Source organism: Odontesthes bonariensis, chromosome 15 (assembly GCF_027942865.1).
Source record: "Odontesthes bonariensis isolate fOdoBon6 chromosome 15, fOdoBon6.hap1, whole genome shotgun sequence".
NCBI lineage: Eukaryota > Metazoa > Chordata > Actinopteri > Atheriniformes > Atherinopsidae > Odontesthes > Odontesthes bonariensis.
Window position 1 is genome coordinate 15,008,303 of NC_134520.1, and position 17,726 is coordinate 15,026,028.

At 41.3% G+C, this 17,726-nt stretch overlaps 1 protein-coding gene across 15 annotated transcripts in view; it reads right to left on the bottom strand.

The window, feature by feature from the left end:
• celf5a (cugbp, Elav-like family member 5a) overlaps positions 1-17,726 on the bottom strand; it is a 190,059-nt gene that overhangs the window by 80,714 nt on the left and 91,619 nt on the right. For all 15 annotated transcript variants that reach the window (XM_075485144.1, XM_075485141.1, XM_075485142.1 and 12 more), the window contains exon 3: positions 6,933-6,981. In XM_075485144.1, coding sequence (XP_075341259.1) covers positions 6,933-6,981 — 49 coding nt within the window. The remainder of the gene's footprint in view (positions 1-6,932; positions 6,982-17,726) is intronic.

Below are 17,726 nucleotides of genomic sequence, written 5' to 3' on the forward strand. Positions count from 1 at the left end.
CCCCATCTCCATCCCTCTCTCTCAAAGAAGACAAGTTTGTTTCTCAAGGTGATTGTTGCGGTGATAAGGGAGAGGGTGTTATTAAGGGTGACAGCGAAGGGGCTGAGAGGCAGCGGCTGACTGGATAACCTTGTCCCCATCCCCGCCTCGCTTCCTTCTGCATGAGCATCTCCACCACCACTGGCCTGCCCTGCCTGCTTGCTCATCTGAACACAATCTGCTGGCTGGAATTACCTCGCGGCCCCAGGAAAACTAAACATGATTTCTGACCTTTCCTTTCTGTGTTCAACAATAACCTTTGCTGATCCGCCTACGCCACAAGACCACTGCAACGAGCAAGGGACTGAGCGGAAAGGATGTGTGTGTGTTCTCTCTTAATACGTGTGTGTGCATATTTCTAGGCAAATACAGGGCTGGAATACCTGAATCATTTCAAACAGTACAATACGCAATAGCGTTGAGAAGTTTTCGATGTTCAGTTTCAGCCCGAGTCAAAAGTTTTCAGGCAAATAAATGGTTGGCAATTATTACTGCTCCCAAGAATATGACCAAGAGCTGCCTTTCTCAACCTCCTGGAAGGCTGAGTAAGTAGGCCGATATCGCCCATGAGTTACAAAATCCACTTATGGAGGTAAAGGTTACAGAGGAGGAATAAGAACTTATTTTTGTCATTGTTTGGCCATATTTATATGAAAAAAACTTTCAGCTAAATAACTGGCCATTACTTTTGAATTTTCTAAACTGTCATCATTCCCAAAATGTGCCAGTGTGGCACTGGGACACAATCTCGTTATTCAGACAGAAACGGCCAATTATTCCAATAAAAAAGCAACTTCTAGCGGGCCTGAGAGCATCTGCACGTGAAGTATAAAAATGGAGGCCATAATGGTGATGGTCGCGTTGCTTTTAGCCTAATGGATGATTTATTCTAACTCTACCAAAGTATTACTTAGTATTAGTAGTACTATCAAGTATAGTTTTGATGCTGCTTGTAGGGGCAGTTCTCTACAGAACATCATAATGAGTAGTATTAAAGGGTGTGAACAAACAACCTTTGTGACTGTTTCTTTTGGAGAACTTGTTGGGATCTTTCTTCAACTTTTGTTTCATTTTACTTTTGTTCCTTCCATTTTTAGTCGCTGTTTGGTCAGATTTCAAGAGCAAAACTGTTAGTTCTTTTGTTCGTTCCAGGAAAAAATACTTACGAATTAAAATCGAACAAGATGAACAGCAGAACAGTACAGGACACATTTTACAGGCACTTCTTCACAAGGAAGGTTGCCTACAGGATGTGGTAGATGTAAAGATTGATGCTGCCTAACCAAATGTATGTGGGCAAAAGTGTTGTGAATTTTACATGAAAATTGTGTTCCCATCCTATTTGCCCAACACCAATGTCCACACTCAATGACTTGAACATTTTGAGGTGTTGGCCTGTTAAATGTGTTTGGACTTTGGTGGCTGTCCCACTATCAAATCATCGAGGCCTCTGGTTTAAACCTCTTCCATTCTTGTAAGTCTGGACATTTTGCGGAATTTCCAACAGAACTAGCTTATAGCAAAACTGATGACGAAAATTTTTGTTGTCATGCGCCCCCCACAAAATGTGTAAATGTCACACATATAGAGCGATTTGTCCAACGAAAAATAACAGCTCCTAAAGCGGCGACTGTCAAACACTGGAGATGTTGCGTTCTATCTTTTCTCTGTTGTTTATTAATGGTGATGGGTTGTTTCTGGGCATTGTGTGCTTTCCCCACAGTGTTCCCCGTTGATCCTTTATATACCATATCGAGCCCTCATGAACTCACACACTCAAGCAATATAGCTGCAATGTCGATTAAGTCTGTGAGGGTTTAGTGATTAAGCCTTCGGGTGGGGATTGAGTTTGGGCCTTTGTCTACTTTGTGTGAGCTGCTGCTGCTCCAATCTGCGTATTTGCTGACTGGGTGTAGCACAGAAGTTGCAATAGTGTATTTGCTTTGGAAAAGAAAGTGTTAGACACCCTGTTTGTAGAAATACTGCATCTTCCAATTAAATTCATTACATCATCACTCTGTGCTCTCATCTTGTTCTTTGCCTTGTCAGCGTGTTTTGCGTTTGTATTATCATTAGTAGTTTGTTAGATAAGGCTAATTGATCTCCACCTATTCTATGTATTAGTGAATAGTTGTGATCTACTTCCACTGACTCTGCATAACTCCAACAGCCTCAGCAGAATCTGCCCCTCAGAGGCAAAGCACATCCCTAAAAAAAAATGATTTCATCATCTCTTCTTCTGCGTTTGTCTGCAGCTCTTCCGCTCTTTCTCTCCCCTTGTCTTTCACCCATAGAGCGAATTCACCCAGCCCCTCCTCTTCAAAATAAACTTGTTCATGTTGATTTGAGGATAAATTTTAGACCTCACAAGCAAATTGACCTGAACATCCAAGGCCAGCTCGGTGGAGTTGCCTGACTGAACTTTTGTTTGTGTAGAAGCACCACCACAGGGAATTTGGACAAGGAGTGTGATCTCTGAATGTGCGACCCAGAGCTGGCCTGAGCGTTAGATTAGCTCACCCTGATCCCCAAAACCTCTGAACATGCTCCCTACTATTTCAAGATCTGTCCATTTATGCCCAGCCAAGCACATTGTGAACAGTAATCTATAGTTTTCTTCTCTCCAAAGGGAGAAGATATACTGTTCAGCTTTAAGCTTTGCTACCCGCCACCCCTCCCTCTTACTAGTTTATCCACACTTTTCTCTGTTTATTTTGCACTTGTTCTCGCTCTCCATCTCCCCGATTGCAGTGCCTCAGAACAAATTCCCTTCTCTCACCTCTCCACTCTCGCCATTCGTCTTTTCTCCCCTCATTCCTCTCCCGCTAACTACCCCCCCTCCTTCATTCCTCCTGACTTTTCTAAAGGGGATCAGTAGAGCTTAGAGGCCTTCCTGCTTGGTTCATTACTGAGCTGCTCTGACATGAGTAGCTCGTCTCCCTGGTAAAGAAATATATATATATAAATGAATGAAAAAGAAGAAAACTGCTGATGTTTAATACACCACTCTGTTGTCTTTTACACCTGATAAATTCATCAACAAAAACTGAGCACAGAACAGTAACAGTGCAGGTAGCCCTGCTCCCTCAATTTGGATCCCCAATCGTTCCGTTACTGTTTTCCTTGCCCTCACTCTCCATTTAACTTACTGCTTCTTGTTCTGCTTCCCGCCTCTCCCTCTTTGCTCCGTCACATCTCAGTGATCTGGAGCAAACTTTTTCATTGTCCTTCGGTTTGAGTAAATATGCAAACACAATGTAACGCTGCGGCTAGGCCAACAACACTAAACACACAGCTCATGAAAATAAATTTGACCCAAGCCGTTCAGCATATGTGCATCTGCGTGTAAATATGTAACCTACACTGGGCATGTCCCTTTGTGTGCACACGTGTTCCTGTTATCATGTACCCAACTTCCCACTGGGTGCGCGTTCGCATGAGAGAGGAAGCAAGCGAGTGTGTGTCAGGGCTGAATGTGCTGTATGCGTTTGCCTGTTTGTCTTCTTTGCGTGGGTGTGTGCGTGGGCGGCAGGCCTGCCTTGAAAATGCCAGAGCCTGTTTCTAATCCAGGCCTCCTCAGTGGGCTGCAGCTCTAGCTGTGCCAGGCGGGCTTGCTGCAACACCAACAGAGCCCCAGCTGACAGCTAGTCTGCTCCTGTCTCTGCTCTCTCAACAATCTCTGAGCTAAAAACCTTAACAATGGGTTAAGCTGGAAAATGAGAGGAGCCATTGCAGCAATTGCACAGAAAAGCCATTTAGCCTGTCAGTAGGATGGGTTCTCAAGTTCAACTGAGAAAAAAAAAAAAAAATTGAAGAAAAAAAATCATATGAACTGAGAGTCTGCAAAAAGAAAAAGAAAAAAGAAATAAAACGAGAGGGGGCAGGTAGGGATGGTGGCAAAGGGACAGACAGTTTTGGTAGCAGGTTTTGGAAGAAATCAGAGTGGTTAAATCTGATTTATCCTCTTTGAAGATGCCAAGCTCTCTAAGGAGGCGCTGAACGGCCCTCCAAAAATGAAATATCAGCGGCAGTCAGTGCCAGTCATTAGTGCCACGTGTGATGGAAAATCAATCTATTTCATATCAGAGACCTGTGAAAATAAAATGGGAGAGACAGGTCCCTGCTGCCTCCTCGCTGTGCCTCTTTAAACCTCTCCCCTGCAGAAACATCCTGAATGGTCTGCGTCACCACTGACGGAGACGTTCACCGTGCTGGTGGCTCAATGTGTAACGGCTGCTGTTCTGCTAGATTAGGTAGGTGATTGGCCATTAATATTCATTTCACAGTGTGTCTTTGTTAGGCGGCAGCAGGGGCTGACAGAGTGTTTGGATGGATTTACTCTACCGTGTATATTTCCGTTTAATTCCTATAGGAAAGATGGTTTCCTCATACAAATTCTATGGTGAATGTACAATCATTTTTATCAATTTGTTCTTAATGTGTGAACATTGATCACTTCTGATCAAATGTCCAAAATTCCTAAAATATTTAGTCTAATGTTAGGAATAAGCTCTACTGTCTTCCTTTTTGATGACTGAGGTAGAATTAGATTTTCATTGCAACAAAAACCAGAGATAATACATTTATCTCTTCTGTCCCTGTCTGGTCTTAATAACAGCAGAGATTCCTCCTGGAGGAGTGGACCTCTAGCAGGTATAAAACCACAGTAACAGGTCTTTCCCTAATGGACAGCCACCTGGCATAGACGATATGAACTGTCCTCGCCCTAATGAGATTGAGGAACTAATTAGTTTGACTGTGTGTCGTGCTGTGTCTCTGTTCACTCAGGAATATATGCCCCCTATCGGACTAGCAGTGTGGCCCCTGAGAGAGCAGGCCAGACTGAGTGTGTCCCGGGTGTCCATCCCTCTGCTGAACTGAGAGGCTAATTAATATTTTTTCTTTTTGCAGCCTCTATTGCAGCTCCCGTACACCATGCTGAGTTTTAGTCCTGAACTTATTGATTTAGATCCTGGCAACAGCGGGCGAAAAAAATAAAAATAAATAAATTATTGGAGGCAGTTATGACGGTTAAATATAGTAATAATTACAGGGCATATAAGAATCACAGCAAATAACATGCTAAAGCTTGGAAAAGTAGGCCATAGAGGAGCATCAGAATCATAGTCTATTAGCTAACAGCTTGAAGTGCAGCTAAAGACAGATCCACATATGAAAAGCTAAATTATCTTTGCCAATGATAATTAAAGAAAAAATTCAGGCCAGTGGATTAGAAGCAAAACGAGAACAGGAGTTTTAAAAATGGCAATCAGATGCATCTGTCTTCACTCACTCCCTGTCTCCCTCTTTCACTTCTAACTCCTAACCTGTTAAAGTCACACATGTGTTTGATTGCCCCTGTGGCGGCTCTCTGACCTGTTCATTCACCTGTTTCAGCACTCATTCGTTCCTCAGTAGATCCCCAGCTGCTGGCCACAGAGAGGACCCCATACTGACCACTATGCCCTGGGAGCTCTAAAACCGGCCACTCACCGCCAAGTAAAGAGACAGCCGAGTGTCATTGTTAATGTGGACACACAGCACCACAATAGCAAAATCAATGGAGCTATAGGGGACATCAATCTTGACAGCACAAGACCCCATGTGCTTGTCTCACCACTTCTCTAAAGCTCCAAATGAATAGCTACACAAAGTGAGGAGGATGAAAACAAACTGGAAGAGGAGAAAAATGGTGAAAGAAAGAAAGCATGGGGCACAGACACTGATCTTTTATCAGCCTTTCCTCCTTACATCTCAGGGGGTTATGTATGCTTTGAAGATTGTGTGCATCTGACAGGCAGCCAAGTGGCCAGCCATCCTTATTCACCTAAAACAAGCTGAGGTTATTAGGTAAAGCCTAAGAAGTGCTGCACAGCAGCTGCGTGCATTTGGCATCGTTTTTGCTTTTTTTTTTTTTTTTTATGCTTCTGTTTTTCACTTCCAAATCTCCAATTTGCACTGGGATGGAGATAGACTGGAAACAACACAGCTTCCTGAAATTACAAAAAGCCACTCGCTTTGTTACCGGGTGACACATGAGATGTGCGCAGAAAAATAACAGCATGGTTCATTGTCTCTGCCACTGACTTGAAGGATGCCTTCTCAGTGCATTAACATATATGCAGATATGCAGTGAGTAAATGAAAGCCTCCAAAAATGGGAGAGATCAAAGACGACAGAATTAAGGCCAAGTAATGAGGATCTTGGCAAGAGCCGTGCAAATTTATTGATTGTTTGGCAAGCTTTACATGCCCCTGCTCCATTTTCTCTGTGTCTATAACGTTTACTCGTGTGTTTCAAATACACAAAGATCAAGCAGTGTGGGCTTTAGCAGGGCCTTTGTGTGGTTATGATTCCAGTATGGAGCCTAATCACTTCATAATTTAGAGTGAAAACGTAATGTATTTGGAATACAAAACAAGAGAAGAGAGGTGGGCAGCTGGGAGGCCCATCACAGCCCTACATACCTTCAATAACACAATCCTTAATCAATTACTGCCAGCATAAAAGCACAGGCAGGATGAGACAAGGTTAATCCACAAACCAAGAGGATTTGAACCAGTAACAAATGAAAAAAGCTCAAGTAAGATTACAGATATGCACTTGAATCAACATGACATCAAATCTTCTTGTGTTTGATGTTGCGTGGTGTGTTTAATTTACACAATTTGATTTGTCTGTAATGATCAAATAGCTCCTATTATGGATGTAAGTGCAACAGCAGTGAAAACGAATTAGGACAAGACAAAAAAAAAATGATATAGACTGAAGAAATATTACATTTAGAGCAGTGGAACAGATAAGATCAGAGGAGAAGAACGAAAAAGACTCAGCCCAGATAGGGCAGAAAAAAACAGGGACATGAAAAATGATGAAGAAAAGAAGACAACTACCTCCACGACTCTCGCTGTCGGCCGGTTTCACCTGGATAGGGCGAGTCATCTGCAGGAGAGAAGAGAAAGAGCAACAGAGGAGTTAGCAATGCTGATTCAAGCTGTTGTTGCTAAAAAAAAATCCACAAAGCAGAGGTGTCAGGGCCCTCTTGCCCATACTAACAGCTGCTCTGCAAAACTGATCAAAGCCAACACACAGACAAAACCAACACACTATCATGCAGCTATGCTGACTTGGCGCTGTAGTGCTTTTTTTTCGGTCCCTGTTATTCGCTGTAAACAAAACAACCTGCAAGAGCTTTTCTTCATATATACTATACAACATCTGTGTTTGCATGCAACATATTTGTGTACTTATTTGGGGTTTTCCATGGCAGCTGTAAATAGAGCTTGCAGGGCTGCATATGTGTCTAAGTGAAAGAAGCCAAGGCAGTCCTAATAAAAGTGAATCCAGCCACAGGAGGAGAGAGATCAATGCAGGCCTATTGATCCGGGCCCTTGGGCTGTGGAGAGTGTCTGGCTAGGAAGGATTCTCTGTTTAGGAGGCTCACTCTAATCCACTGGACCCTGATAAGAATGGCATTGCCTGGATTAGATGCCTCTGTCATCACAGTCTTTGTGTCACGCTCTCCTCCTTCTTCAATATTACCCTTTTCCATTTTCATTATTGTTGTTTAAGCTGAACAGTTTGAGCAGACTTTGGCCCCTATTTGTTTGGCCGAAAAGTTAAATGGATGCAGCTCTATTGCTTTTTTTTAAAAAAGAATATGTTTGTTGCAGCTGCTGCTTTTTTCTCTCTTTTTTTTTCATAAAATTATGCCTCCTACTTCTGTTTCTCTTAATAAACCCACCTACACATGTTTTATGATATGTATGCAGCAGAACCCAAACCTTACAAGCTGATCTATGAGCACAGACCTGACGCACCACAATCACCTAATGTAAGACAAAACCCAAAATACATACATTTAATAATACCAACAGCCAGATTTAAATAAACTTTGAACCCAATGTGGCCCAAATTTGTAATAAGATTACAAGAACATGTGCAGCCCTTACCACACTGATCCATTTAAAGTAAACCACTTTCAGTGACTATTTAAGGACCTTTTTATTGCTTAAAAACAACTTGCTAAGATCTGGAAGACCTTGTATCCAAGCCATATCATTGAAAACCATTTTTTCAGTTACATATGTGTCTCTTGACCGATCTTTCTATCACGCTTTTTTTTTCTGTTTAATTTCAGAAGAGGAAGGAAAAGGTCAGATTTAAAGACAGGGCAGTCCAATAAAAGCATGACATGTTCAAGGAGAAACACTATAATGGGATTTTAAAATGTCTTAATAACATGCTGATATATGGGCGAGAGGCCTGGGCCCAATTCATTAAGTGCTAAATGTATCCATTTTAACCTTGAGGAACTGAGTAACCTTCCCTCACTGAAATTATTCCATAAATTTACCCACCGTAAATAATAACTAGCACCAGCTAACGCTTTGTGGGAAAAGGGGAGGATGTTATGCTTGTGAAGGTTGAGGTTTCAGCTACTTGTTTCCTGAGCAGTTCCCCGTCTACAAGTGTTTTTCTTTTACTTGTAAAACATGAGCAGAGTAACTCCACAGTATGATAATGCCGAGGCACGGGGCGCACTGCTCCACGGCATGCACTGATAGATTACAGAATCAACCTCAATACTACGGCACACATGCACAAAGCAGCCTCTGAGATGAAAACACCTCCAAATGGGGGAAAAGAGCACATCCATGACACAATTTTCACAGATAACTCTACCCCCTTCTGCTCCCTCGCAGAAACACAGGAAGTCTTTGAATTACCTTTTGTCTTTCAAAGAAGCAAAAGAAGCATCAATGCTCCCAACTGCTTTAAGTTCAGATGCATGATATTGTAGCCAAAACTGTGGCTGTGGCTCCTCTACCATGGTACTCAGCCATCTCTATAGGGAGCCTGTATGTGGGAGGAAACTCTCTAAAGCTAGTTACTGTTCAGCTTCCTACTTGCCAGCTTAATGGTCTATTTATTTGCCCGAGAGCAATCCATTATAGTCCTGACCATTCACAGTTGATGGTTCTCAGTTTGTTAAATTTCCCTTGAATACAGAGAGAAAATCATCTAATTCCAAGCAGAAATTAAACGCACATTGTACACTTTTAAATGCGTTCTTATAAATGCAAAGGGGTTAGGGTTAAATTTATTAAATACTAGTGTTGCCAAGGAAACCATTCGTTAACTCAGATACTGTAGGGCTTCTTTTCACAATGTCTTTTAGAGGGTGGAGTGCGTAGCTTATTGAGACACCAACAAAGACTGAGTGCAACAGTAACTGATGCTCTCCCCAAAAATAACACATTTTAATTGGAACGTTTTTCAATTAACTGTTGATAAGTAAAGAGAGAGGTTATGTGAAGGGTATGGAATCAAAAAAGTGGAAAAAATGAAATAAAGGGGGAGATTATAGAAAAGGACAACAAGAGATGGAGAGTACACGGAAATGATGTTTGCAACTCTTAGATAGGATTACTTCTGTGCCAAACTGCATTTCAACCACCCTGACTCCACCTTCCTTCCTTCCACTTTTCAAACACACAGTGAAAAAAGCGGAACACCTGCACTCTACAAACACTGTATATTTACAGTACAAATTAACCACCTGCCTCTATGGCACATTCTGCTGAAAAGCACTGTTTGCTTTTTGTGAGGCATCAATTATAAATCGGCCAAATGATGAAAATGTGCTCTGAATAAATTATACAAGGGAGACTTTCAACTGGTTTCCCTGATATTATGTTGCCTTGCCATATATATCTACCAGAGGACGGCTTGACTTAAGTGCCTCAATTAAGTCATAAAATTTCAAAAAAGGTCAAAATAAGAAATAATGATTGGCATTCCTGTTCTTTAATGTACACCAACAGACATACAGACTGCCTTTCACCCCCTTCCTTTTAGCTGTATCATGTATAATAGTCCTAAGTCTAAGTCTTAACGTGTTAGGTGACAATATGAAAATATATACTCTATGTATTGCTGTGTAGATAATTCTATATACAATATGTTGAATGTGTTTCTGTTTAATATTCTAATTGTTTCTGGATTTTATAAAATCAACTTGCTGACACACAGGAAAAGGTCTTAATTTAAGGCTTTAAAAAAAAATAGAAATACATTTCTTTTTTCAAAAAACTGGTTATTTCAATCATAACAATCTTAAAAATCAAGCAAAGTAAACAGAGTGGGCTCATACAGTGCTGACTGCATGTGACAGGGTGTAAGATATACTGCTGAAGAATGAGGCCCTATCTGAAAGAATTAGTGACACTATAAGTACTCACATTTAGTCATTTGCATTAAAATCTTTTGAATATCAAAAGTCATAACCGAGTAGACGTGAAAGCTGCCTGCGTTTGACTCAGCAGAAATAAAAAAAAAGACTTCAGAACAACTCGGTGCATTCACAACCTTTAAGTTACCCTACTTTATCTTCATCTTCGAAATGTTTCCCGGTTCGAGCCCTGCTCTTACTTTATTTCCCACTCCACAAGCTGTGCTACTCCAGGGGCTTTGACAAATCTAGGGTTCCATATGCTTTTATTGAGCTGCCTCATTTGTCCAGTTAAGCTCCCAGTCAGTTGAATTAAAGTTCTTAGCGCTAGCATGCTGCTGTTTCATATGGAGGGTCAGATAGAAACCCTAGAGCCAACAGTACATAATGTGGTGTGCAATAGACCTGGAATATCCAGCTGGTTTGTCACTGTTCATTAATCTTCAAGAATCACGGTTAGCTATACTGTTTCTCAAGCTGGCTTAATCAAGCTGGTTGACCAGACACACATAATTTGGACCAATATAGGACTTTACACATATCTAATTCTTTTAGACTTTATCTTATTTCAGTATCCTTTTAAAGTTTGGCCTAGTTGAGGAGCGCTTTATATTTAAATGATGAGTAAGCTACAGAGAGCATCAAAGGCTCCGGGCTCCAGACGCAAGAGATGCCCCATTATGGGATTTCAAATAACAAGGAGCAAGTCAAGGAAGTAGACAAGGCTTGGTCTTGTAGTTGTGTAGAGGATTTAGAGTCTACTCTTGGTACCGTCTGTGACTGTAATGAGTTCATGGTAGAGTTTAGGAGGATTCAGCTGTGCCCACATGCTGAGACCTCAGAGAGGGCCAGTGGCAAGGCAGCAATGTTGCTTTCAAATTCCTGGTGCAATTCCAAGTCTTAAACTTTGCTAGTCTCTCACGTAAACTTTCATATTTTCCACATAGGGGAGCCTCTGTTATTAGAAAATGCAGTAAACAGACAACAGATAGCAGTAAATCTTATGCTGGCTTTTAAGAAACTCGTTCCTCAGGAGAGGAAGTCCTTTAAAAACAGTTGTGCAACATCACTTACTTACAGCGCTGCAATAAAATAACTCTAATAGCCATACAATATGTGTGATGTCTTCTGGCCTTCATTCAGGTTTAATATAGAGTAATGTTTGTCCTGGGATCATTAATACGTATTAGTGGGCCATCAAAGCTCATATTGCTGCACTGCTCAGTAACAGGAGCATAAACAGCCCCCATCTGACTGGGCTGTTTCAGCTAGTATAATTAATATTTCCAATTATTGATCTGAGGGAGTGCTGAGTGGTGACTGTCCGGGGGCTCCATCTTCAGATAATAAATCTGTACTGTACACAGTAGGAAGAGGACAGAGTAGAGAGTGAGAGAGACAATGAGAGGGGTGAGGGCCTTGGTGTAATGGTTTAAAATTATGAAGAGCTTTGTTGAAACAATAATAGTTCATTAACAATACAATTACAAATGCAGATCACATTCAAAATGCTTGCTCGAGACTGGTAATGGAGAATTTCTTAATATTCCAGATTAACTTGATATGATATCACCACTTTCACATGAATACGTGATGGTATTGTCGTTTTGGTTTTGCAACACACGATATCGCCACGATGCGCGTTTTCAACGGAGTAACACGAACAGTCTTTGTATAAAAAAGGTTCTTGGTGTCCGAAAAAATAATGTAAAAGGGGAACTTGCTTTTTTTGGTGGAACCAGGCAAACATGCAGGCCTATTTCTGTTAAAACAAATGTTCTGAACATTTCATTAAAACGATGTTTACATCCATTCACTGAAAGAACCAAGCTGGCTCGCTATACTTGTAGTACACGACCCAAACCTCTGTCAAAACTTGTCATTTATGTTTCTGTTGCTGCTTGGAGATTGTTGTTTTGCAAACACTAGCCGACAAAATGTCAGTCAGACTTTGAAGGCATGTGCATTTTTGAATGGCGATTCTGAATTAAGTATGACGAATGTACTTAAGCTGTCGCTGTTGCTCAGCCTGTGCATGAATCTACTGAATCTATGTGAGCCTGTTCATATATGAGCTTGAATGCATGTGGGAGAGTGTTTGTGCAAGTGATTTACAATTTAGCCATATGTGGAAATATGCTGGCAGCAGCAGTGTGGTGGTCCTGATAAGAAGCATCAGTCAGTGCTGAGGAGATGGCAGCCACTATAAGCTTTGGGATTCCTATCAGAGCCAACAGGATTTTGAGCTTGAGGCTCTGACATGGACTGAGAGACACCTGCAGACCTCAGCAAGTCATTATCTGATTTGTAAGTATAAAAAGTTCCAATTTATAGATAACTTATACAAAAACTTTATCGTGAATTTTAAAAGCCCATTGTGTTTAGTGGATGCATTCTGTAAAGGTTTTCTCATTCAAAGCTTTATTATTTTGTTATTTTGGACAAGTGTTACTCCTTTGCAAAGGCTGAGCAGCTCTATTTGAAACAAAACTGTTGATATCCATCTGTTGCACAAAATGTTTCTTGTAATACACCAATTAGCAATGAAGCTACAACTAACTCACAAATATGTACAATCTGTAGGACCATTACAACCAGCACCACTACAGCATCTCTGATTAAGACCATTAGACCTTCTGTTGTTTGATGCCATCCAAGTTACTGTTTATCTCTTTCCCCAATGCACAAACTGCCTCCCGGACGCAGCCTGAAGTCCATCGACCGAATGCTTCCGAAAGACTTTCCAACCCTCTCTATTATCATAGTTTTACTAGCTGAAGTGGTTAGCCAGCTGTCTGACTGCCACAGTCCTCATTACACAGATAGCAGAACTCAGCTCTCATCAAGATTTCATGAAGGTGAATGTCGCACATCAAAACCACCTCATTTGACTCAGCAGACAGACTTACGTGGCATGAGTGTGTTGGCTCTCATCAAACTCTTTATTATCTCTGTACAGACCCTTATTAACTCAGAATTCCATATAAAACTCATGCCATCCACCTCTGAGGATACTTCTCACTATTGAAACCTTTTGTACAGATGCTGTCACTTTTTCTCATGACATATATGTGATTATTTCTTCCCGTCTTGCAGAATGTTAGCTCCCTAAAGGTTTTTGTATAAAACACTCCGAGTCCTATGAGATTCGTACAGTGGACTAGGGTATGTGGGTTATAGAACTAGTGTGCAATCATACGGGGGAGTAGATAGGGGGATTGAGCTAATGCCCAAATCCTGTCCTACTGAGCTTGTAGCAGAGCATCCGCAAGATAAAGAGAAACAGAGGGAGAAAAGAGAAAAAGATGTGGAGAGATGCAAAGAAATGAAAAGGAACTTTGAAAAGTGACAGAAAGGGGGAAACTAATGAAATGACGGTTAACAAGATGTAGAGATTGAGAGAAAAGACAACAGTATAAATAAAAAACACTTTCTTCTCCTCTACTTCCTGACTTGGGAGCCACATTTTGGTTATCAAGGGAAGGGCATCGCTCCCAGACATCTTTGGCGTGGCTGCTTTTCAAGTCCAGAGAGCTATTGACATGGTGTGTTACTGTAATGCGTGAAGCAGTGGGAGACTCATTGTAAATCTGTGTCAACAAATGCTGGAGCAGCAGCGAGCTCAATCTCACACCCCCTCTCTGTGTGCCCCCCTCTTGCATTTGCCGACCTATCTAATGAATCTTATCTGCACAACACACGGGAGGCTTAAGCTTTTGGTGGGCTAACATCTCTCCCACACACACAGACGCACTCTGTCTGTTTCACATTCTGCTGGCTGTTTCATGTGGTCTGAGCTCTTCAGTTCATTTTGAGGAACTGTCCTTAGAAAGATAAGATTGTGTGGACAGACCAAGCCCAGTGGCTTTAGGAGGGCAGCATCATGCCAACAGCCAGTATGTGCCACAGCAAGGGTCCTAGAATGAGGGGGAAGCAATGAAATGGGAGAGTATGTTCTGTGACGGCATTACAGATCTACAGTTGTGTGAGTCTTTCATTCTTAAAGGTGCCCTTATACACTCACGCCATGTTTCCTATCTGCCTTTGATATTTGCTTTGAAGATTATGCCCTGGCTGACCATCAGTGAGTTACAGCCAAGGTGGTTATGTGCAACATCCCATGCAAGAACACGGCTGCATAAGGACTGGAGGCAAGACGATATGACTTTATATCTATATCAAGATTAATAGTAATTAACATGTGCAATAATAAAGGCATCTGTATCACAGTCCATAGAGCATGTGCAGCTGAAAGTGCCTCATATTGATAAAAGTGAAAGAAAATCAATAGAGAACGTCAATAAAAGTAACGAGCATAGAAAATAAGAACAAAAGAAAATACGAAAATATAATAGAGCATTGTGAAAACATATAATACTAATGTCTATAAAATATTATGTAACTGTGATCAGTAGCTCTAGTCAGAATATTTAAATGAAAAGTTTCATTCCAGTTTCATTTGCTGAATCAAATTCGGATTTTGTGTTTATCACTGAGAAAATATTCCAGCATTGAACATTTGAAGTGCCCACAGAATGGCCATTCACAGGTTCGCAATTTGATTTCGGGGGTAAGTTAGATGAGATTTGCATTGATTGAATGTTGAAAAAGCATTCTATTTACATTGCTGCAGCAACTCTGCCTGCTGTTTGAAATGCACAAGTTCAGCTCCTGTCTCTTGTAAGCTGCCAACAGAAAGATCCACAAATTGGCATGCTGTGAGAAAATCATTCATTGTCTTAAGGTGTGCCAAACAAGTCACTAGGAAGGCATTATGTAAATTTGTCTCATGATTGTGTCATTCAGTCACAAAAGTGAAGTGTGGTCTAAAAACGCAGCATTACAGGTAGTTCAGGAGCAGTGTCTTCTGTGCGAGAGAAAAAGTCTTGCTGATATAACACAGCATATTATTACAATGGAAAAAAGCTATGTAACACTTAAAAAAGCGGAAAATATATATATAACATAACCTCTTTGAAAGAATACCATTAGAGAGACTGGGGAATCCTGAAGGAGGGTACTTAACAAACAAAAGAGGATGTTTAGACAAGAGCTAATCCAAAGATTTAAACAGATAAAATATGTAATATAATCTAAAATAAATGGGTCAAACAGTGCAAATAAAACTGAAGTCAAATGTTCTCTAAACAATTAAAAAGGCAAACTTTATTTAGTTATAGTTTATAGTTGGATACCAGACAGAATACAGGACAATACAAAGATATGAAATGACATTTGTAAATTCTAAAGGAGGCCTGGTCTTATGCATGTTTCTCTGTTGTTTCTTTTTTCTTACCATGCACTTTTCATACATACATGGATGTGTTGTGTTTCCCCAGATGAAACATTCTGCTGATGTTTCTCCTTGAAGCCATAATTCTGGAGACATTTAGCTTTGCTCTGTTCTGTGTCATGTTTCCTGAAGGCATCTTCTTAGACTTTTCTTTTTGCGCTTCTCTTACTCATCAGCGCTGGCCCTATCTCCAACATGTGAGCTGCTTTCTGTAACCAAGTTAAGCTGCGTAAGCATGATTCATACAGTTGCTTAAAAGTCAAAGGTGGCACAATATGGATCTGGTTTTGATTACACCCACATAAATGATACAAGCACAGCGATTAGCTGTTTGTACGTAGGATAAGTGTGAATCATTGTACATTGTAAAAGGGTATGTTGCAATTGACAACTTGCCCGATGGAATCAGTTTATTGATCATACCGACAAGATTTAAATGGTCTTGAGAGATTCCCAATATGTAAGTTTTAACGTTTTCCATTTACTGTGCAGCCCAAATGCAGTCAGCCACACACATTTAGATTGAAAGAATAAATGGACACACATAAATAGACACAAACCCTTAGCTGCATGTTTCCTTTACCCTCTGTGTTGAGCCCAGAATGCTCCTGCTGCTGTCACAGCAACTCCAGGATTGTGACAGATTACGGCCGGCTGCCCCGACCAATAGGAGCCAAGAAGTGTTACCTGCCTACTGACTCATAATTCTTGGTATACCTATGCCGAGTTGACATTTCTTTAATGGTCCCTGGACCTCCAGAAGGAATCCTTGTCCTGAGCACTATGATTGCCTATTAGAAATCCACCAGCACTTGCATTTTTTTCCTCCACTCCTTATGCCACCCTGAACAGGAGAGGAGAGGAACAGCAGAAGGAGAAGCCAGAGGAGGATAGAGATAGATGGAATGAGGGAGCAAAAGAGGAACACAGCCAAGCATGTTGGCTTGGCTTTGAAGGAAGGTGTGATGGATGCCAGAAAAACAGGGACAGACAAAAAAAGCAAACTGAAAGAGAAAGAAACCTACAGTACGTAAAATAAACCCAGAGCAACAAAACTTTTAAAATGGTATTGAGTACAAATGTCATGTGTTGTCTCCTGTGTGTCATCTCCTGTAACTGTTCTCCACTGTAATCATTTCCTTAAATTGCCATAAATCACTGATTCTCAACTGGAAGATCTCCCTGGTCTCATTAACAAGCCACATCTACCATAGCTATTGATCGAATGACATACTGGTTGATAATGATGGGATGATCAAACATTTGTTATTGTATATGATCGTTATTAAGCTGGTAAAATCGGGGTTCAACACAGTTGCCACAGTTTGGACTGTGTGTATCTCTGTGTGTCCATCAAAGAGAGGATTGCGAGATTGAGCCAGAACTCACAGGATCGACATAGGACCAGCCTGCTCTGTCCATCTGCTCCAAGTTTCATTCCCAGCATATCAATACCCCATGTCTCATACACACACAACACTCACAAACACACACATCATTCTGTCACTTGCAACTCCTCCTCGTTCCATCACTCTCCCACCTCTCCAGCCCTTGGCTGTAACGCCTGCTTATGTTTCATCCTGACACTTAGAGAAAATCCACGTTTGTCTATAAGCGCATTCAGAGCCACACAAAAGGCACGGGCCTGTCTTCTAGCCCTCTCCGCCTTTTCCTCTCACGTCTGACGCTGCAAAATGGTGAAATTGTTTACTAAACAAACACAAGAACCCTTCCCGCTTTGTCTGGTTCAACCTTGAACCGCAAAGAACCCGAGGCCCAGACGAGCAGCACACTGGCCTGACCTCTCGCCATTTCTCCAAATCTGCAGCAAACACACTCTGACGAAGTGAGAACAAGAAGCACTAGAGCGGAAAACACATTGGAGGTGTCCCTGCCAACTCCCACTCCTCACTGCATCCCCAGGCCCTGTGTGGCTTATTTCATTGGTAAGGTTTGGAGTGTGTAAGTGAATATGGTTTTGGGGCAGTGTTGTGTACTCGTGTCTAAAACTGGTCAACATTCTGAGCTCAGAGGGAATAAAAGAAGTCCCTGCCATGTACCAAATGTTGTTTTAGAAAGGAAAAGATGGAAACGTTTGAGGGCATGGAGGTGCTGCAGGAGGCATTCCACATCAGCTACACCCATATCATGCATTAAAGC